This window comes from Sitophilus oryzae, unplaced genomic scaffold (assembly GCF_002938485.1).
Source record: "Sitophilus oryzae breed Bouriz unplaced genomic scaffold, Soryzae_2.0 scaffold_1443_pilon_pilon, whole genome shotgun sequence".
Classification (NCBI taxonomy): Eukaryota; Metazoa; Arthropoda; class Insecta; order Coleoptera; family Curculionidae; genus Sitophilus; species Sitophilus oryzae.
Genome location: NW_022146108.1, coordinates 1146883 through 1169924, shown reverse-complemented (window position 1 = coordinate 1169924; position 23042 = coordinate 1146883). Strand labels below are relative to the sequence as shown.

Genomic DNA, 23042 nt, shown 5'->3' with positions numbered 1-23042 from the left:
TATCAATACCTGTCATCATTGACATAAATTAATCATCATCAGACTGAATGGTTGTTAGACTGAAACCATAAATTTATAATGTTTATGTGCCAAAAGTTCAACAGAAACTGTTTTATCATTATTTTTTCCAAGAAAAATTTATAATTAATTTAAAAAAAAATAAAAAGTTCCCAAATTTATCATTTCAGGTCAAATAACTATATCTATCTACGCAACATGTTTATTTTTAGTCAATAATGACATGTATTTACTATTTCTGTTCTAAATATATTGAGAACTGTTGCTTATAGCGATTTTTACCAAGAGACATTTTTCACGTATTATCACGAAAAAGCATATTTTTTCACCCAGTTGTTTTATACAGGTACGGACGAAAGGTTATTACTCTTCAAAACAGTTAAAACACATGTATGTGGCGCCCTCTATAAATAGGAGTCATATTGACATCAAAATTAATTTTTTCATGTCAAAAAACTCCCAGACACCAATTTTCATTCAAATATTGACGTTACTTCAGAAATTATTGGGAAAAAATTTCACACTACATCTCCGAAACAAAGCATTTTAGGACATACATTTATACGGATTTTTTACTTATTTTTATCTGAAAAATATGCTGGGGAAGTTTCCGGAATACAATTCGCACCACCCTATATAGTTTAACGTTGTAAGACCTGTATTATTATGTTATTATGACCTTTCACTTAGTTAACTTCCACCTTATAAAGTATACTCTGTTTTTTTTCTCAGGTAAGATTTCGACAGACGATGACAGAAGAAAAGCAGATGACGTCCCATACCAATCTATTTATTTTACTAAAAAAAGTTTCTAATAATTTTTAAGTTATCTATGGATGGGTTTAAATATAAATCCGTCATGCGTCGTGTCTGGTTGTTTTTAACCAGTTTTATTGGTTTATTTAAAAATGACAGATCGTATTTCAATTTTATTGGTTTGACGGAACGATGAACGACAAACGGACGCCGATGCGTATGAACTCGCCTTTAGATTTTTGTCATTTTTGACGCTTGTCAAAGTCTTGCCAAATTCTAGGTTATAATTTTGTGTCAACTTTTGTTAAATACCCTGCGTTTTGGAATATGATGCATTTTGATTCGTATTATTACGTGTGTTTTGTGTCTTTTGAAGTCAAGTGGAGGAAAAATCGAGTGAAAATTAACTGTAGACCCAGAGCACAGTTTATGGTTAATACTCGCTGCCAGGGCAGAAAGTCTTATACACCAATGAAGTTGCTATCGATAAAGTTTGTATACCATTTCGTCGTAGATAAGTGCATCTTGTATATGGTAGAAGGATCAAACTAAACACATACTAAAAACTGGAGTAGCTGTAAAATATCGATATCACACGATAGGTAAATAATGGATTTTAGTACTGCAGAAAAATAATGTCAAAAGGTACTGGTTTAAAAAAATTAAGATTAAAGTTAATTAATCAACCTTTAAGGTATAAAATTTGGTAGGTGTTATTATTAATAAAATAGTTTGTTTTATTTACCTATGTTGTTTTATTTATTCCTGTGGAATATTACAAATTTGTATTTGTACATAAGTTATATTGATAAATACAATCATAAATACGGGTAGTTTCCTAAAGCTTGAAAGTAAATAATAGTTCTTTTTCATATTTTTTTTGGTATGTAGTGTCTTGTTTTTGTTTGTTTTGTATTAACACATACCGTTTTTATTAAATAAAATAACTCGATTACATTCATTTTTTCAGTTTTATACAGTTTTTTTTCACAATATTTTGAAGTAATCACTTGTCATCTTGTCAATCAAATTTTAAATATATCCTGCTATGCGTTCCAGTTGTACCAACTTATTTCTTTGTAAAATAAAATAAACTACTTTGAAATTAAAATGACAGACACATCTATCACTGTCAAGGATCTTCTAGTTGGACAGACTATATATCACATTTTCACAAAAAATAACCTTAAATTTGGTCCAAAAACATATTTTCTATACGAATTTATTTTTCTTTTCCAGGTGCGGCGGCTGCTTCCAGATTGTACATCGACGCCATCGGCAAGCTGGCTAAACAAGCCCAACAAGGCACGTGGGGAGGATCATCCGATATAGGTAAGGAAATAAGGGAAAAATCCGATTAGGGAGGCCAAATATATATATAAAATATCCAGGTCGGTGGCCTGGGTTTCCAGAGGAAAACGGGCGTAAACGACAACAATTTAGGAAGGGGAGATAGAGAAAAGATTACAGATTTTTCTTACATGTTTTTTTTTTGTCAGGAGTTGCAAACGTGTGAGACATTCAATTAATGATGTATTTTTTGTTTTTGCCAATAGATTACACAATCCAATTATAAGACAAAATTAATGTAAAAAAATTGTGTATGTGCGCATATTTGTTGAAACAAGTTTAATCGTCGATGCTCTCAGAAATGTTAATGCCCCATACTCACACTTCGCTCCTTCGTCCCTTCCTCGCGTTAATTCGTCACTTCACTTCGTTCCTTCGTCCCTTCGCTTCCTTCCTTCGTCCATTCGATGCTTGGAAATTAGTCGATTATGCAACAACATAATGTATGCAAAAATAAAAATTGAATTTTAATAATATATATTTTTTTTAATAAATCCGAATATTTCAGTATCACGTACAAGGTATATCAGTATGAATGTACAAAGCGAGTCAACAATAGAGTAAAGTTTATTATGTAATTTATATCGAAACTATGAAATATGACATACTAATTAAACGTTGATGTCAATCCCCATTTCTACAGATATTTTTGTAAAGGCATCATGCACACTATTTCTGTTTTTTTATTTTTGTCGCTACGATTACATAAATATGGACATGTCACAAATCACAATATGAAGACAATATTGTTTTTTTCTTCCATTTTTTAGACTACTGTGTGTGAATTATTTTTATATCGACTGGCGATTGCTAGATGTACAGGATGTCCCATTTTTGTGTGTCTTATGGGGTTTCTGGTTTATGAGTAGATGCCGTTTTCACATCATTGTTCTACTTATTATGAAACTAAATATGCTACACACAGATTTATCCCAGCCTTCTTAGTTCAAAGTTATTTCTTATTTCTTTGTTTTACTTTTTAATTTTTAATTAGTAGAAATTTTTGCATTTTTCCATATCCTTTGACTAAAATAACTTGACCTGAAAGAAGATTATTTAAGTTAAATACTTTAAAATTATTTAAAATTTATGCTAAAATTGACTTAAGATTTAAATCTTTTTGATTTTGCATATTACTTAACGCTTAAGATTTAAGTCTTTTGCAACTGACTTGTTGCAGCTCTGTTTATAAGCATACACAAAATGATCAATTAATTTGTGTCTAGTCTTGACGAAAGTAAGTTTATTTTCGAAGAATCAGGTGAAAACAACATTTTTAAATCTATGTGTATTAATCTGGATTTAGGCCAGTCGGCAAGTGCATCGATGGCGGGAGCAAATCCGGACAAGCTGGAATAAGTTTTATTTTGTTTAGTTTGGTCACAGCTTAAGTAAAAAACAGCTCGGACAGTGTAGCGTGCCGCTTTGATCTTTTTACGCTCGGATTTGCGATTCGAAAGAGGGAGAACAATAGAGCGGCGAGCTCTCTCGCCACAACCAATAGCCGCGTAAGCGGCAGTCAGCCCAGAGATGTATTAAAAAAAATTTTACACGTGACGTAAAAAATTATTCGACTGGTGCTAGAACATAATTTAGATACACGTTTTTTAAATTGTTGACTTTAAATAAATATGCATTCTCAAAGAAAAACATTTAAAAAACAAATTAATTAATTTATTTCTAGAAATAACAGCAAAATGAAATAGGTACATTGATTAGTTATAGTTATTTACGAATGTTTCCAAATTAGGAGCTTTCGGTTTTTGTTTGCTACATTTAAGTTCTTATTAATATTCTTTAAGGTATTAATAAATTAACTTTTGCGTATAATTTTAACAAAAAATACATTATAGGAAAATTTTGACAAGAATGGTTGAATTTAATTGTTTGAAATAATTTAACGAATTTACATAATATAACGAAACATTCATTTAACGAAAGTTCTTCAAAATTGTTCTGATAAATTTTATAAAAAAACTTTTTTAAAAACAAGTTTTTATTTAAATACACTAAAAAGAATAAAATAAACTTTTTCTTTAAAACCTTTATTATGAACTTATAACGTCATTACACAATTTTAATATTAATATATAAAAGCTTGCCGCGAGATTTGAGTGTACAGTTGCACTCATAAAAATCTAGTACGACAACTTTATCTTGTAATTCCTGGTCTAGTGGTCTATCATAACACAAACTTTGAAAATGAGACAGGGTAGACACAGGTTTTAGTTAATTTACTTGTTTATCGATGTAGAGAAATCTCGCGACAAGCTTTTATATAATATTAAAATTGTGTAATGGCGTTATAAGTTCATAATAAAAGTTTTAAAGAAAAAGTTTATTTTATTCTTTTTAGTGTATTTAAATTTAAATAAAAGCTTGTTTTTAAAAAAAGTTTTTTTTGTAAAATTTATTTTCTACTTTTTAGTTATGCTGGTTTCTCAGTGCCACACATTTAAACTAGATAAAAGATTTAAAAGATATAATATGTATATCGATTTTCATTAAAAAATGAGAACTTAAAAAAAACGACAGTTGTCAAATTTGACAGTTCAAATGTGAGACAAATAAAATGAAAACCGACTATGGGGTAGGGGGCATCCAATATATCGATTTTTATCAAAATCGGACAACTTTGAAATTTTTTTGACAGCTGTCAAATTTGACAGCTCAAAATTTTTTTCTTTCATTTTAGCCCATGGCCATCCTATATATCAATTTTTAGGAAAATCGGTTGACTTTGAAATTTTGACATGTCATTAAACTGTCATTTTTTCAAGATGGCCGTCAATATATTTTTTTCTTATGTATATACCCACAATATACCTATATATATAATTTTAGCCCGATCCATTCATAAATAGAATTTTAAAAAATCAAAAACCTCAAAAATGCCGCCATTTTGACAGCTGTCAAAAATTCGGGTCATGCCTTGCAAAAAATGTATTGTCATCGGGTCTGAACCTACATGCCAAATTTCAATCTCCTATAATAAAAGGAAGTGGTTCTAATTTAGCTTACAAGATTTGCCCCGCAAAAACATACATAGATAGTTACATACAAAGCTTATAAAAATAGCCTCCAATGAGGACACTAAATAAAAAAATGGTCACTTGGCATTAGCAAGCCTCCAAATAAGTGGTCTTTATCGTTTTGAAAAGCATTATACAGCATTATACAGACAAAGAAAAATTTCATTTTTCCTTGTCTGTATAATGCGGATGTGGTGTCGCAGCCACTAAATGCGTGGAGAAATAAAAAGTGTTCTCGGAAAGACAAAAACTGCCTAGAATAGAGGAAATAACTGCTTATAATATATTCAGCCTGTTTAAACCGATATAACTTGGAAACGGGTCGTCGCACGGAAAAAGTACATAGAACGTTTTTTATAGAGTTAGAGATTTTAGTCTGTACATTTTTTGCACTAAAGTTGATAGAAATCGAGCTATTGACAAATAATGAAAAATAAACCGAATTTTAGCCACACTTTCCAAGATGGCGGCCAAATCCGGGCTTTGAGGGTGGTGCAAATTTAACACGTGGTTCCTTACACTAAACTAAACAAAATAAAATTTATTCTAGCTTGTCCGGATTTGCTCCCGCTATAAGCTATTTTTTAATACTTGGCGACTGGTCTAATTAGAAAATTAAAAAAGTAGAAAAAAGATTCAAAGTCTCGGTCGTAGAAAAAAGACTCAGTCTTTTTCTACTTTTTTAATTTGAACCAGGTCTCTTTGAGAAAAATGGATGCCTTCTTTAATTAGAAAATGTTATTTTATTTTTCATTTAGAGACTATCAATTCTTCAAATTAAATTTATACATATTAATAATAATTATTCAAAGCAAAAAAAATAAACTCATATAACGAAATATGCCCTTAATTGGTTTCCAGACCCCGAAATAAATTAATTTTATTTCGAACGCGAACCACAACAACAGCGGCAAATTGAGTCCCACTCTTTTCCGAACCAATGCACTGCCGGTATTTCACCTGGCTGAATCCAGAAAATTCCTGGCATTGTTGCACACTCCCCTCCCCTGTTGTGCGGGGACCTCCACGGGCGCACACCCCTTTCAAGCACGCATTGTAAACTGGAATAGCGTTCATGTCAACTGGCGTTTACGAATTCTGGCGAAATCGCACCGCCAATGTCGCATTTATTGATTCTTAATAGCTTTTCGATTTGTGCGATCTGTCAGGGTGAATTTTCGAATCGGTTTTCGATAGAGAAATCCATTGTGGTAAATTTCCTAAAGAGCTTTTCCATATTTTCTAATCGATCAAATTTCGGTAAGGACAAAATTGAAACAAATTTTCACTCGTAATGTCACCAGAGGTTGAATTATTTCTGAAAACTTTTGAGAACTTCCGGAACTAATAAATATTTTGAAAATTGTCATGATTTGAAGGGGACATCCATTAATTACGTGAGTCATTTTTGAGGATTTTTTGACCACCTCTCATGAGATGTCATGATATTTGTCCCGATCCCCTCCCCACACCGCTATTCTCACGTGAGATCTTTCAAAATTTGTATTTTGAGTTTGAATGAGTTGGATTTATTTAAAAAAAAACACAATTTTCTTTATTATTTTTAGTAATATTAGAAAAAGCTAGGATCTGAGCTAGGTTTATTATCCACGGTGTTAAACTATTTAAAGTATTGTTTACAGTTTTCTATTAAAATCAATAAGGGTACATTGCTTTTTAAAAATGTCCGTGGATCATACTTTTATTGACATCGGGTCAATCAATAATTTTCCCAACCAGCTCTATATATTTTGATGATGTTACCAGTATTGCTCATCAAGCAATTCTACTGTTAGTTAATCAATTAAGGCTGTAAACAATCATAAGATATAGAATTCTACACACATGGCCAAAATTATTGCATATATCGTTTAAAAATATACGGAAAGGAATTTAAAGAATCTTTTTTATACATAGCTTTGATAATCTGTAATAAACATATTTTTTGTTAAAATGGATATGGTAAACAATGTTTATCGTTCAGACCGAATATTATTACAAATTCTTGCACATTTCGATTTGTGGACTCTTGGGTTTCAGAAGAAGTTTGACCATTGTTTTGGCCTTAAAATGCATTATTTTAGAGTTTAATAGAGTCAGAATAGTAACACTGTCTCTGCAGGGCTACCGGCAAGTTGCAATAGCTGAAATTGTAGGAGTTAACCAAAGCGATGTTTCGCGAATATTAAAAAAAATCAGGGAGACAAACGAGGTTAGTTACTACTGCTGTGCAAGACCGTCAAATATTCCTAATTGCGCGACGCAATCCCCTGCTTTCTAGTGCTGCTAGTAAAAATCAGTTAGCTCGCCTTAAATGAGTAAATGTTTCAAGAAAGACCACAGCCGATGTAGGTAGCGATCACCAGTCTGTTACTTGCAAAAATCAAATTAAAATTTAAACCTCATAAGAAACTAGGACAAGCAACTCAAGAAGTTAAGATAAACATCGAATCGCTATGGGACTTGTCGATTAAACAACTATATGAGAAAAGACTGACAGAGAAAATCCAAGTAAACCCAATAAAAGCAGAGGATAGCATAAATACCTCCTGGGAGAAACTAAAGAACAACATCAAAGAGACCGCATGTGAAGCAACATTACGCACACGAGAATAATTCGAAACATATAGACGAATCCGAAACGAGACAACAGCACTAGTAAGACAAACAAAAACCCAACATTGGGAAATTTTCTCTAAACGAATGGAGAGAGTGACTTCTACGGACTTCAAAAACAAATTTGGCGCTTTATAGGAACGCAAAGAAAAGAGATTAACGAGTTAGTTGAAACAAATCACGTAGCAAGGGAATCCTGGATTGATTACTTGTCAGAACTATACAAATCAGAAGAAATAGAGGTTGAACTAAATACACCCGAAATAATGACCAACGACAACGTACAGATTGAGGCAGCCGATATAATTTCAGCCCTTCGAAAGCTAAAGAATAGGAAGAGCCCAGGCCAAGATGATATCCCAAACGAATTACTTAAATATGGCGGCCAAAGTCTCATACAGCAGCTAACATCCCTGATTCAAAAAATTCTTTATCAACACAGGATACCCGATGAATAGCGAACCAGCACCACTATCTTGATGTTTAAAAGAGAAGATAAGAAGCTGCCCTCAAACTATAGAGGCATAAATCTTCTAAGCACCACACTAAAACTTACGACAAAAGTGATAACAACCAAAATAAACGACTTAACATGCTTAGCAGATGAACAGCAAGGTTTCAGATCGGGCAGATCATGCACAGACGCGGTTTTTGACATAAGACAGATAACAGAAAAATCAATCGAATATAACAAACCAGCGTATATGTGTTTTATTGATTTAGAAAAAGCGTTCGACGGTGTGCAGCTAAGAGACGTTGTACACCTTCTTTACAATAGGCAAATCCCACACAACCTCGTTAAAACCATACAAAACATATATGAAGCGAACCAAGTTCAAGCTAAAATTAACGGGGTCCTGACCGAACCAATAAATTAGGCTGTGGTATCCGACAAGGTGACTCCCTGAGCCCTCTTCTTTTCAACATGATTATGGACGAAATAATAGGAAATGTACGTTTACTGAAGGGATACAGTATGGGCGACCAGGAAATTACTATTCTATGCTATGCCGATAACGCCGTATTGGTAGCTGAAAATGAGAACGATCTACAGCGCTTATTACATCGATTTAATTGCACTGCCAAATCACTTAATATGATAATATCGACCCAGAAAACTAAATGCATGACGAGATTAAAAGTACCACTAAGATGCAAACTGGAAGTCGAGGGCAATGTTATTCAGCAAGAGATGAAGTTTAAGTATCTAGGCATAGAAATCTCAGGATATGGTGATGTAGAAGCGGAGGTGCGAGAACGGACAACGAAAGCAACCAGAATAGCAGGATGCCTGAATTATACAATATGGCGAAATAAAAACATTGAGGTGGAGACTAAAGCGAGAATTTACAAAGCAACGGTACGACCAATAATGACATACACTGCAGAAACTCGACCTGATACAGCGAAAACTAAACAACTACTAGAAACAACCGAAATGAGAGTACTACGCAGAATAGCTGGAAAGACGCTTCTGGACAGGGAGAGAAATGAAAGCATAAAAAGAGCGTGCAAGGTGGAAAATGTAAATGAGTGGGTACTCAGCAGAAAGGAAGAATGGAACGAGCATATCAGCAGAATGGACAACAGAAGGATAGTGCGAGTTGCACGCGACAAATCACCGCTAGGTCGCACAAGCTTAGGACGTCCACGAAAACGATGGAGCGACAACTTGTCAGTCTGACCGGTAGAGACGACGAAACCAAACAGACGATTCGCCTAGTATGAAGAAGGAAGAAGAAGAAGAAGAAGAAAGACCACAGCAAGAAGACTCCATGACAGAGGATTACATTTAAGGAGGCCTCTACGTGTTCCGAAGCTTAATTTACAGCACAAAATTACGCGACTACAATGGGCTGAGGAGATGAGCGCAAATGGACCTAATTGGAATTTCGTCATGTTTAGTGATGAAACAAAAATAGACCTAGTGCCAGACTCGCGACGAACTTTGGTCTGGAGAGCATCTGGAAGATGAGCACGCTCGAATGCAGCTCAACCCCGTGTCCCATTTCAAGGGGGAAGCATTATGGTATGGGCAGGTATAATGCACGGAGCTCGAACTCCTCTTGTTTTTATTGATGGCACAATGATAGGTGCCTCATATCTTAGAGACGTTTTAGAGCTTATTGTGCGTCCATTTCGAGGGGCAGTGGGGGATGAATTTGTTTACATGGACGATAATGCTCCTCCCCATCTCGTTTTAGCGGTTCCTTTATTAGTTATAAGGGAAAACTGAGGTGGCCACCGACGTCTCCAGATATGAATGTGATCGAGCATGCTGGGGACATGCTAAAAAGCCATATTGCCAAAAGGAATGATCCCCCCCTCCGTACCTTAAATGAATTGAAAATTGCTGCGTGCGAAACATGGGAAGCCATTCCTCAACATCTTCTGGACAACTGCATGGAGAGCATGCCATGTCGTCTCACAGCTTGCATTGAGGCTCGAGGAGGTAATACAGACTATTAGTTGTGAGAAATAATTAAAACTGTTTTCAATATTTTCCGTTTAAAATTAAATTTGTTTTTGTTGATTTTCACTCATTATGAAATAAAATAATAATAACAGCCTAGTTGCACTTAGATTTTTAATTTTATATTAGTTAGTCGTGTAGTATGCCTATATGTCCAAAAACATAAAAAGTATCATATTAGGTCCAAAATAAAATAAAAATATCGTTATATGCAATAATTTTGGCCATGTGTGTATATACTAATTCATTATAATAAAATTAAATTATAAAAATTGTAATTATATTCCTGCACAATGAAAAGTTTTTTTTAATATCTACTATATATATTATTAAACGCGTGTTCAAATATTAATCTTGTGAAATATATATCAACATAAAACTAGATGTAAATAAAGAAATATCATTGTAACAACTAGGTTTAGGTCTAGGTTTACTTATTTCACTGCGACTTATGAAAAAAAGTCCTTTGTCTCGGGTATAGAAACCGACATGTCGTGAAAGTGGTTCGAGATAATTTCTCCAATTGTAATTTCTAGTCGCTTTTAAGAAATTAAAGTGTGTTAGGTTAGTTTAGGTAGATTAAGACAAACAGAAACAAGCCGGAGACAGGAAGACATCATCATCAGACATGAGGAAGTTTAAAACATTTCTTGAAATTTTTCGTATAAAATTATTTAATACGAAAATTATTCATAAGGAATCAGCGCTACTAAATGAATATTAAAATATTAATTAAAATTAAAATACTCCTTGGAGTGAAAATAAAGTTGGAGAACGTGAACGTTGCCTTGAAGGAAATAAAGTTGTAATTGATTCGGTTCTGATTGCTTTCAGGGGAGTGTTAATGCTCCCCCTTTTTGATATAAAAGACGGGTGTTAAATTGTCGTTTTCTTGATTAATAACAATAATTATGAAATTGATACTTTGAGATTGTTTCGGAAATGAGTTTTAAAAGTTTGCACGAGATTTTTTGAGCCTCTTAAAGTAATGGTATTGCAGAAATACTATTGTACCAAATTCTATTCTATTGTTCTTATAATATTTCTTAGTCTGAGTAAATGAGTCTTAAATAAGTTTGTGATGTTTTTTTTTGCAAAAAAAATGAAAATTTTGTATTGTTTGAAAATCTTTTTGGAAATTTTCTTAATTTTTCGTTAAAAAAACATATTATTTTGATTATACAACTCTATGTATATTTTTCCTATATAGAAGGATGTGATTAATAAGTGATAATCATTTAAGCGATTATCGCTTGGTGGCCATATAGTAATTCTCGCCTGCGGCTCGTGTCATAAACGTCATCCGCGTGAATAACAGCCACCATTACATGCTCGTTGAATAATATACTATTGTCTTTTTATAAGTTATAAATCATAACAAAATAAGAACACCATATCAACTAAGTGAAATTAGTCAAGAAAGATCGCGTCAAGAATTGGCCATAACTCCGCCATTTTTTGAAAAAAAATCATGCTTATATCGCTGAAAAGCTTAAAAAATGGCGCATTTTATGAAGTAATGGACAACTATGGTTTCCATTTAAAAAAATATATTTTTTTGTTATATATCAAAAATGATAGACTTTAGAAAAAATCGGAGAACACAGACTCATTAGGGATATGATTATCTACAACTTTTATCTGAAAACTGTTTGTTTAAAATAGATTGTAATTGAATTAGGGACTATTTTTAAAAAATTTGTTTTTTTCGAAATATCTAGTAAGCCATGAACTTTCCAAAAATCTGAAAGGCGCATATTTATGACCCCACAAAACTGCAATTCTTTCCCCTTTTAGTTATACCGTCTCTCTATCTTCAGTAGTTTCCGAAATACCCATAGAGAACATCGTAGGAAACTCACCCTGTATTTAAAAATATAACTCTTTCTTTCTTTTTTGAATGTTTTATTCCCCAAAAAATAAACCCTATATGTTTCCAGTTTTATCTTATTTTATAGACGGTTTTCCTCAAAAATATACCCCGCTGAATCTCTTTATATATACGACCCAGTAAACCGGTCCCGAATATTTTATTCCATCATTCCAAAAAGAAAGAAAAAACTCATTCTAGGAAAAGGAGTAAGGAAGACCCTTTGTGGGAACCGGGTGCCGGCGCTAAAGACAAATAACGAGCCATAAATCTGGAATATATCCGATTTTTCTTAAACACTGATGCCGATAAAACCTAACGCGAGCCCGCGGCGACCCTAAAACGCCCCATAAGACACACGCTCGCCCGCAGATGTTCTGCTGTATATCGACTTTGGGGATAGGGAATACAGGATCGGACTGGGAATAAGAAAGAGATGTTATGAGGCACTCTCTCGGAGTAAATGTAGAAATTATAGATAAATAGTACCGAGTTCGTGGTTGGTTCTTTGTAACTGTATTCGGGAACCTTCGGCAGAATATTCTACAAATAAAAATAAGTAAAAATGTTCGTATAAATTTATGTCCGTTAAATTATTATTAAAATGCTTAGTTTTGGAGATACATGGTGTAAAAGTGTCATTTTTTTCAAATAGTTTCTGAACCAACGGCAATATTTGGACGAAATTTGGTACCTGGGTGTTTTTTGACACCCAATTATCGGCAATCTACCCTATACAGGGTCCGGCAATAGTGCGTCGGGCATCTGTAGTTCCTATAATAAAAAAGTTAGGAATTTTGTTTAAGGGCAGAGCTACAGTATGTATTAGTGTGTATTTCAGGAAAATACACGATGCACAGTGCTTCGAACATATGGCTCTAGAGGACAAAAATCCAAAACTTCTCTTTTATTGTAAGCAATTTATTCAAACTAGGTTTATTTGACACAAATGATGAGTACTCTCATTGTACTAAATGATGATGTTCTTAGTCCCACGTTTATGAAAAAAAAATCTTATAAATAATAATAATGTTGGAGCTGTGTTCCATCTAAGCAAATAATAATTTATAGTATGAAAACGGTGTAAGTATTAAATAAATCCCTGTGATAAAAAAGAATTGAAATAACATTAGAATATGATTTCTACAATATAAGCCTAAAATAAGATAAAAATGTTTTTCTTTAATGAAAAAGAAACATTAATGTTATATTTAATTAAAAAAAAAACTTAAGATACTATAAATTTACTTTAGGACAACAAAATGCATAGATCGTAACTACTCTGATTCAGGAGAATCACTGCTGACAGAATCTTCCAAATTTATAGTATCCAAATCACAGGTAGATGAAGTATCCTCACATATAAGATATTTCTGTACATCATTTTCTAATATGTTACATTTTCGCGTTGTTACTGTTCATTTTGTCGGTATGAGGGGTTCGGATGTTAATACCTACCTCTTTAATAGACCATATTCATATATTATTTTTCCTTTTCTTGGGCATGAGATTTTATAATAAATTGAAAGATGGACACTTTTTTTATGCGACGTTTCGCTCCAACATACCGGACTTTTTCAGGCACAAGTGGTGTCTCATTTGACTGGAAGGTTCATCAATATCTAATAAGAACGTATTTTTTGAAATACAAATAATTTTGAGTTCTTGTCCTTATGATCAAGCCAAGTATTAGCCAGATCGGCATTGCTTATCAATTTTACTCCATCTGAAAAGTATTATAAAATAAAGTTCGTCGCAAGCAGACGCAGATGAACTATACAAAAATTAAAAGTGTATGAATATGGCAACAAAAATATTCAATAAATACGATATGTTTTGATATGTTTTTTTAAATGCCTTTTGAAGTTTGAAAACGTAAAATTTTTATACCCATTTAAGATTCATCTTAAAAATAAATAAAAACTAAACAATCACGAACTTGTTTAGAAATAAATTTAAAAGTACATACCTTGTTTAACAATATCCATAGTGGCTTTCAATTAAGTACGTACCCGTTTAACTCCATAATATACAGAGCTACTATGAATGTTATTCTTTTCACTGATGAGATAATGATCGCAAAATTAATTTTTAGTGAAAATATTTGCTAACAAAAACGCTGTTTATGAAAAATAATATACAGGATGGTTGAACATTGCTATAAGTATAAAATTATATATTCAGATATTAGTAAATTTTAACTTATTTTTTGATTTTTGTCCATGGGACGAAGCACTGTGCGATGGCTCAAAAAAGTGAGAGTGGATAGGGATGTTTTTTAAATAGAACACCCTGTATATTATGTATCGCTTTACATAATTCTAAGGTATTATTAAATATGTTTTAATAGTTTCAAAAATATTAATAAATAAGTAAAAAAATAATTGTTTTCAGCCTTTTTTTCAAAAAATTATTAAAAATACAAGAAAAGTACTGAAATCAAAACTATATTATGAGTGACCCACTACAGTAAAGTAGTAAACTGGGTGGTACTTTGCTACAAATATCGTAATCTTTAATCACACAGGGTGTTCAAAATTGTATGTCAAGCTTTTTAAAATATAAAATAGTGTCTCTTGGTTTTTTTAAGTGGAACACCCTGTATATTATTTCTTTGTTGGATGGAGAATTAAAAAATAAACATTTTTTTTATTTAACATATTTTAAATTTTTCAGCGGTTTCGCAAATATTCGCGGTTTTATTACATATGGCTCTTTCAACGGTAAAATAGTAGACAAAAATCATTGGGTGTCTTTGATTAAAAATTACTGGTGAAAACCTTATATTATGTAATATAGTACACAGAATTCTGAAATATTTTAAATACAAAAAGAGTTTCTCCATCTTATAAAAAATAATATGCAAGGTGTTCCGTTTAAAAAAAAAACGAACAAAAACTATTTATTTTAAAAAGTTTGGCAAACAATTTTGAACATCTTGTATGGTTAAATATTACGATATTTATAAAAAAGTAAGTACAGACCTACTACAGTAAATACCTAATATCGTTTTGACTTCAGGACATTTCTTGTATCTTTACTAATTTTTTGAAAAAGGGCTGAAAAAAATATTTTTTTTTACTTATTTATTAATTAATATCTTTGAAACTATCAAAACATATTTAATAATATCTTAGGATTATGATGTAAAGTAATCAAAAAGAAAGCCAAAAATGCAATGATATACCTATAAGGTGTTCGATTTAAAAAAAAATCCTTATCCACTCACACTTTTCTGAGCCACACTGTAGAGGTTAAAATATTTTTCTGAAATGCATCTTAATACATACTTTAGGTTTGCACTTAAACAAACTTCCTAACTTTTTTATTCTAGGAGCTACAGATGCCCGACGCACTATTGCCGGACCCTGTTGACGCCTGATTTATTTTTGACATTAGTTTTTGATATTTAATAAAATGCGACCAAAATTTGTTTTATTTACATTAAAAAATATTAATAATATCCTATTTTGTTGAGATTATTTTATATTTTGTTAGTTAAATTAGGAATGTAATTTAACAGTCGATAATTAGCTATTGTATTATCATAATATTTTTTTTCATGTCATAACATTTTTTTTCATCTAAAAATGTCCGATTAAATGTATATCTCCGAAACTGAAGTTCCAAAAAAATTCGTAATATATCTAGAAATTCATTTACCCGCTAGTAGTTATAAAAAGCATTTTTGGTAAACTCTGTCTCTAATAGTTTCTGAAAAATAAAATAATTTTTTTTAAAAATGTCCGATTAAATGAATATCTCCGAAACTAAAGTTCCAAAAAAATTCGTAATATATCTAGAAATTCATTTCCCCACTAGTAGTTATAAAAAGCATTTTTGGTAAACTCTGTCTCTAATAGTTTCTGAAAAATAAAATTAATTTTTTTAAAAATGTCCGATTAAATTTATATATCCGAAACTAAAGTTCCAAGAAAAGTCGTAATATATCTACAAATTCATTTACCCACTAGTAGATATAAAAAGCATTTTTAGTAAACTCTGTCTCTAATAGTTTCTGAAAAATAAAATTAATTTTTTTAAAAAGGTCCGATTAAATTTATATCTCCGAAACTAAAGTTCCAAGAAACGTCTTATTTTGTTTTTTCTTTATCGTATTGTCAATAAGGGAACACATTAATCCATTATTAACACATATATCCATTATTGATAGCAATTTGTTTAATAATATTTAATCTTCTTTAAAAATTTTTGGGCTCACTGGAAAAAATATTTTAGCTAATCTATGAATTAAAGTATGAAAGGGTGATGTTTTAGTTTGCCAAGATTGTGTGATTTACTGTGTATTAAAGTGTCTGTGGTAGTGGATTTTCTATAAATATCAAATTATAATCTATTAGAATGTTTTATAATTCATAATAATTTATTAAAATAAAGTGTACAATAGTAAAATAAAAATAAAATTAAAAAAGTACATAAAAAATGAAAGAATCTTTTCGGGCAAAGGTATTTAAATTCTGGTAAAAAGATTGTATTTTTAAGAATGTAATATTTATATGAATAATCATTACTTCCGAGAAATAAAGAAACTATACCAAAATGACTGATACGTGAATATGATTCATTCGTCGAAAATCAAGAAAACGGGGTCGATTCTAGTTCACGTTATCTCGCAAAAACATAAGAGAGCAACTCAAAAATAGATGGAGCACGTTTCTCCTTGAGCCCTCTTTATAAAGAAGTGTTGCTGGGTAGTTTTTCTTAATAAACTGCCTATTTTTTACCGCTTTCCTTGTCCTCCTTCCAAAGCCCTACGTACGTGCCCAGAGAGGCAGGGGAAGCCTTTTCGTGACGTTTTCCGGAGTATATTTGCGAGAAAGGCCATTTACTCCACTCGGTGCCCTTGCCAAAACTAGGCTTAATGTTTTAGACACACACTGTGTTCTTCATTTCTTATATATTATTTCATTTTTCTTTGTTTTGTTATATTACGATTTAATATTTAATTTTGTTTAATATTATTACAAAATAAATATTCTAGTATATACAGTGTGCAGTAGAAAGGTTTATATAAAAAATATATATTTCCTTCGGCCACACACCCGCTTTACCCGACCCGAGAGTACAACGTAATAGACTCTTAATGTGAAAAAAATTAAACAATGCCAATTCCGCTACTTTTTCCGTGACAAAATTGCATTTTTTCATGACCCTTTAAACGCAATCAGTCAGTCAAGTTCTGTAATTAAACGGTATCGAAAATTCGTCCTTTTTTCTAATCGAAAATCTGGCAAACCAAATCAAGCGGAATCGGCCGAAATAGAGGTCATTATCGGTAAACGTACAGAAGCAAATAACAGAGCGGCTCGTTTCACGCATTTAGCCAAAGCTTGAACGCCATACTTGGGCTGGAATTAGTGTCGGATTGGATCCTGTTCAGAGTGGTGTTATCGTACAAGGATGGGTTGAGTGTGCTTGTCTATGGGCTGAGATGGAAATATCAAAGTTAAATGCGTAATAAATTGTAGTAAATTAATACTTCAGTCCCACCAAATTTGATATCTTACTCTTACTATCTATCCAAGTACACTGTTATGGAAACCAAATTCAGCTAACTGTACTTATACATGTTTCTTGGTTCTCAAGTTGTCATGCATCCAAGTACTCTTGGATGCTGTTGGATAGTTACGAAGCTTTCCAATTCGACTTGGATAAAACAGTTGTTATACAAACAGTCTACAAGTGAGACGCGCGCAACATTCATGTAAGTATATTTATATGGCAATTATGGCAGTATCCAAGTATATTTCATCCAATTTGCTTGGATTATATCAACTGTTTTATTTAAGACGCGTTGGAAAGCTTCGTAACAGTCAAGAAAGTAGGATGGCTGCCTACTTTCTTAAACTTATTTTGTGCAAGTGTGATATTTTCTAGTAATAAAAATAGCGTTAAGTAAAAACGAGGGTAAAATCCGTAAAGGGGGAAAGAAATAGAAAATGAACTGAGAGGGAGAACCGTAAGTTAGAGAACAATCAGTTTCCAAGTAATGAGTAATTCCTAACTTCAGGTTTACAGATAAAACAGCTCGCATGTTTGTATCAATTTTTAAAGGCATGTTAGGCATTACAACTTCCAACAGTTTCATAAATGGCATATTTTTTACTTAGATTGTTTTTCTAAGTTTCTGTTTCATCAATTGCGACAGTTGGAAGAAACACCAGCTTAAAGATTCACGTTCGGATCCAAAATCTCTTTATTTTCTTTTTGCGCGGTTTTTATGCAATTCAAGTTCCTGTTTAAACATATCCACAACTAGTCCCACAACTTGATACACCAAATCTGACATATTACTATCTATCAAAGCACACTGTCGTTTAAATCGACTTTTAGAGTTGAAATTGCTACTTTTCTTTCACGCAGGGAGTGATTTTTTGCCCATCTCTAAAGGTACGTCGTCTTTGAAACGGTGCTGGATTTTCTCGCTGGATAAACGCGCGTCCTGGAAATTTTTCCCTCGGTTAGTTTATCTTGTTAATCTGGAAAGGCAGCGATTTTCGGCGCGGCGAGAGTAAATTTGAATTTCGTCGGCGAACGCCACAAAAGAACGTATCAAACGGTTTCGAGCCCGGGTTCTTTATTATGTAATCTTTACTGTAAACAACCGAGGCCAATTTGAACTCTTTTAATTAATATTAAAGCGAAACCCGCCTCTATAAAGGAAAAGCAGTGTTGGAGGGTTTTTAAAAAGGACGCATTAAAAAAAAATCCGTCAGAAAAAATTGAAAATTGAAAAAAAAGTACTTCAAAAAACGCAGTTTAATTTGTGTAAGGGATTCAGTCTTTATTTTCGGAAGAACTCACATTTTGTTTAACTTTTTATACTTTCTGTCAGATGTTTCAATCTTTAATTTAACAGCGCCAAGGTTGTTTATTAACAAGTGGAGGTCTTGGTGTTACTGTTTTATATTTTTAGGTTCATTTAACATTTTATGGTAAAAATACTGTGGTCAAAACGGTCAAAGTTTACTTGGATCAATTATTACAAATGAGCGTTACAGAAATGCTACTACTTTTAGGGTTAATACCAAAGACATTATAAAGATAGACCGAACATCTCATTCATAAATACTCGTTGGTAGTGTATCAAACATTCCAATGTGTCAAACAAGGACAGAAGAGACAGAGAAGTCTAAAATTTCCGACCCCGGCAACTAGGCGCATTTAGATTGTTCTAATGGCCAGTGGCGTATCGTTTTTTGGAAGAATTTAATTTGTAAAGTAAAAGTAAAGTAATTAGTAAAATTTTTACTCCATATTAATATACTACATTAACACTTTTTCGTTAGATGAGTTTTGTTATAAGGTATAATATAATAATATAATTGATATCCCACATATACTTATGTTGAAACGTTAGAAGGTAGTTTTCGAAAATCGCTCCAACGTCGATATTCAATTAAACTTTCAGTTACTTCTATATAAACTTTCAGTTACTTTTGAATATTTACAGGGTGACTCAGGCTTCCGAAACAGTTCTATATTAGGTTTGTGGTTGGTGACTTTTCTTTCAATTTTTTTTTAGAATATGGAGGCAATGGTAAAGCACATTTTAGACATTTTTGCAAACATAGGTGGCCGGAACATATTTTCAAACTAAAATTGTAGATTTGCCATTAAATTTCTATTCCAGAAATACCTAGGGTTGCCACCTGTCCTTTTTTGAAAAGGACAGTCCTTTTTTGTCCAAATTTAATTAGAGATGTTATAAAACTTATAAATTTTTCTTGTTTAGAATAAGCAACATTATTTAGAACTTCCCGTTTATTCTCAAATGATAGTTTAGGTTTTAGTTTTACCTTTTTTGATCTTAAAAAGAACTTTTCAAAATTAGTAATTAGTAACGATTTAGTTAGTTCGCAATCGATAACTTCCTGTGAAGTACTGTGTAATAGTTGTTTAATCTTGTATTATTAATAACTTCCTATCCCTAAAATCAATATTTAGTTTAATGAGAAAATTGTGTTTTTTTGAAAATATAAGACAAGATTTGACTTTCGGTCTTCTTCTCGTATTATGATGGCTGATGGCTCTGATACGAGGCAATTACCTTTTAGTCTCTCAATCGAAGGCATTTATCATTAAAAGTATCAAATCTGTGTGCTACTGTATGGGATTTCTGTCGCATAATAATGAATATTACGTTTATTTACAAATCCATTACTTAGGTAGCTACATCAGACAATCAAATTTTAGTTAAATGTCCCAATCTTCATGAACTGTATTAAGCATATGTATTGCGGTTTGAATCACCCTGTATGTTGACAAAAATATTTTGAAAATGTGCGTTACAATGGTCCCGATCTTATGTAAAAAATTGAAATAAAAATCACAAACCAAAAACGTAATAGGTAAAAAGCTTTTTGGGAGGCCTGGGTCACTCTGTATATAGGTATGTATAAAACTAGTAGCCTAAGAATTATTTACAGTTCGTCCCATTCTAAAAAAAGGTAAACACACCGTACAAATAATTCTAGGAAGAGGTATTTGTATTGTACGGTGGTAAAAAATTGTCTAAACAAGACCGAAGGGGCAGATATAAGATATAATAAAGCAATAAAATGTAAAAAAGGTCGGGTAAACACCTTTGTTTATTTGTTGAGCAAAATTCCTTTAGAATATCGTATATAATGACCAAAATATGACGCAATTTAAAAAAAAATGTCACTTTCTGGCTTATAATAAAGTTTCAAATGCAACGTTTATATTCAAATTTGTGATCTACAACAATTAGGTAGTTTGAGACGAATTATAATTCAATTACCGGCTACTACGTTCTTGTTTTAATAGATCAAAATTCAACAAATATAATTAGAAATTATTTTAATTGTGAGAGGCTCCCTTGTGGGACGCCTATGTATGGCGATTACGGCGGAAACAATACCTACCTGTGAAAAGACAAATTCGGGTAATTTGAGCTTATTTTTCCACACATTTGACACTGTCGTAGCATATTGAAAATTGGCAGATTCAAAAGTACGTTAAACAAAAACAAAAGCTACTGAAAAACACTGAAAAGTTCACTTCGGACTTGATTCCGACTTCAAACACACCGTAAGCTAAACGTAGCACGCTGTAACGGACCAAGGGCCGTCGCGAGGGGTGGTGGGGCGGACGGCTCATTTCATTCTGGAAGGCTAGCAGCGACGTTGCCAATAGTTCTAGACGTTTCAGCACATTACACAGTAAACATGTCCTTTAATAGTAACGCATATATCCTCTGGTTAATAACATATTATTACGCATGCTTCTTTAAAAATAAACTATTAATTTAATTAAGAAATTGAGATTTATTGATATCCGGTGAAGGTTTTAAAGTCACCTTTTCTGCAAATCAAACTAAGTAGATAGGCGCAAATTTGAGATGTGGCAATGTCGCCTTCTCTATCTAAGTTGGTTTTTACAGTACGTAGTCAACCTCCCATTGTTTGATCGGGTTAAAATGCACAATGTGATATCTGTTCTTACCAAATCTATGGTTAATACCTTTTTAATATTTTATCTATGTTATACAGGGTGGTCCGAACTGTATTCCAGAAACTTCGGCAGCGTATTCTGCAGATAAAAATAAGTAAAAAAAGTTCGTATAAATGTATGTCCAAAAATGCTTAGTTTTGGAGATACAGGGTGTAGAAGTTTCATTTTTATTTCGATTTTTTCCAAATAATTTATGAAATAACTTCAATATTTGGATGAAAATTGGTGTCTGGGTATTTTTTGGCATGATAAATTTGATTTTGATGTCAATATGACTCTATTCTAGAGGGCGCCACCTACATGTGTTTTAACTGTTTTGAAGAGAAATAACTTTTTGTCCGTACCTGTATAAATATAATAATTAAATTGTTCGAATGTCATATAATAATGACCGCAGCTGTCATGGAATTGAGCGATTAAAAAATTATTATAAATCATTTTTTTTTCAAATGGAAACTCATGTTTTTTTATTTCACTTGTGAAAAGGCTTTTCAATTCGTTACTTTTTGAGTAGACATGTTCCTGTACCTAAGATAAATCCTTTTTACGTTATTTAAGATTTAGTTTGAAAACGTATATTTTTCTTGATTTTACCTAGCTTCCTTTTACATTAAGTGTCAATTTATGATCATCAATCAGACAATTTATTTCCATCTGTCAGAAAACGAATAATTTGAATTTCCTATATTATAAATACTGTCTGCTGGAGTTTAAAAATGTATTTATAAAAATATATCTCGTATTTTCGCTCTTTAGTGATATCTAAGAGATGATATTCATATGATCGAAAAAAAAAACAGCGCAAAGTTGGCTTGGAAATGATGATCGATAACATACCGTTTTTTGAAGAAAGTGTATCAGTATGGCATGGCCATATCTATTGTTTTACATCACTTGACGTTTAAAGTCATATGTCTACTGGTTTGAGATAAAATAAAGAAAAATATACGCTTTAAAACTAAATATTAAATAACTTAAAAACAATTTATTTTAGGTATAGGAACATATATACTTAGTCAAAAAGTAACGAATTGAAAAGCCTTTTCACAAGTGAAACCAAAAAAGTGGGTTTTCATTTGAAAAAAAAAATATTTATGATAATTTTTTAATCGCCCAATTCCATGACAGCTGTGGTCACTATATATGACATTCGAACAATTTAATTTTTGAAATAAATAGCTGTGGTAAACTCAGTGGCTGTGGTAATCACTAAATTTGACGTTTAGGCTACTTTCTTATTATACACATATTTTTGACAGGCAGTTTTTTTGTTCAAAAATTTTAAATATTTTTTTCTCTCAAAAAACGGTTAATGTTAGATATAGAGTGTTTAATGAAAAAAATCATAATATTTTACAGAGAATTTAAGTATGTAATCAAAAATAAGGGCACCTATTTCAAATAAGAAAGTTGCTGTCAACTTCCGGTA

The 23042-nt window shown here is 32.1% G+C and overlaps 1 protein-coding gene across 1 annotated transcript in view; it reads left to right on the top strand.

Moving 5' to 3' along the window:
* The window catches only part of LOC115877282, a 394155-nt gene that overhangs the window by 283000 nt on the left and 88113 nt on the right, over positions 1-23042 (top strand). The window contains exon 4 of the mRNA XM_030893418.1: positions 2014-2106. Coding sequence (XP_030749278.1) covers positions 2014-2106 — 93 coding nt within the window. The remainder of the gene's footprint in view (positions 1-2013; positions 2107-23042) is intronic.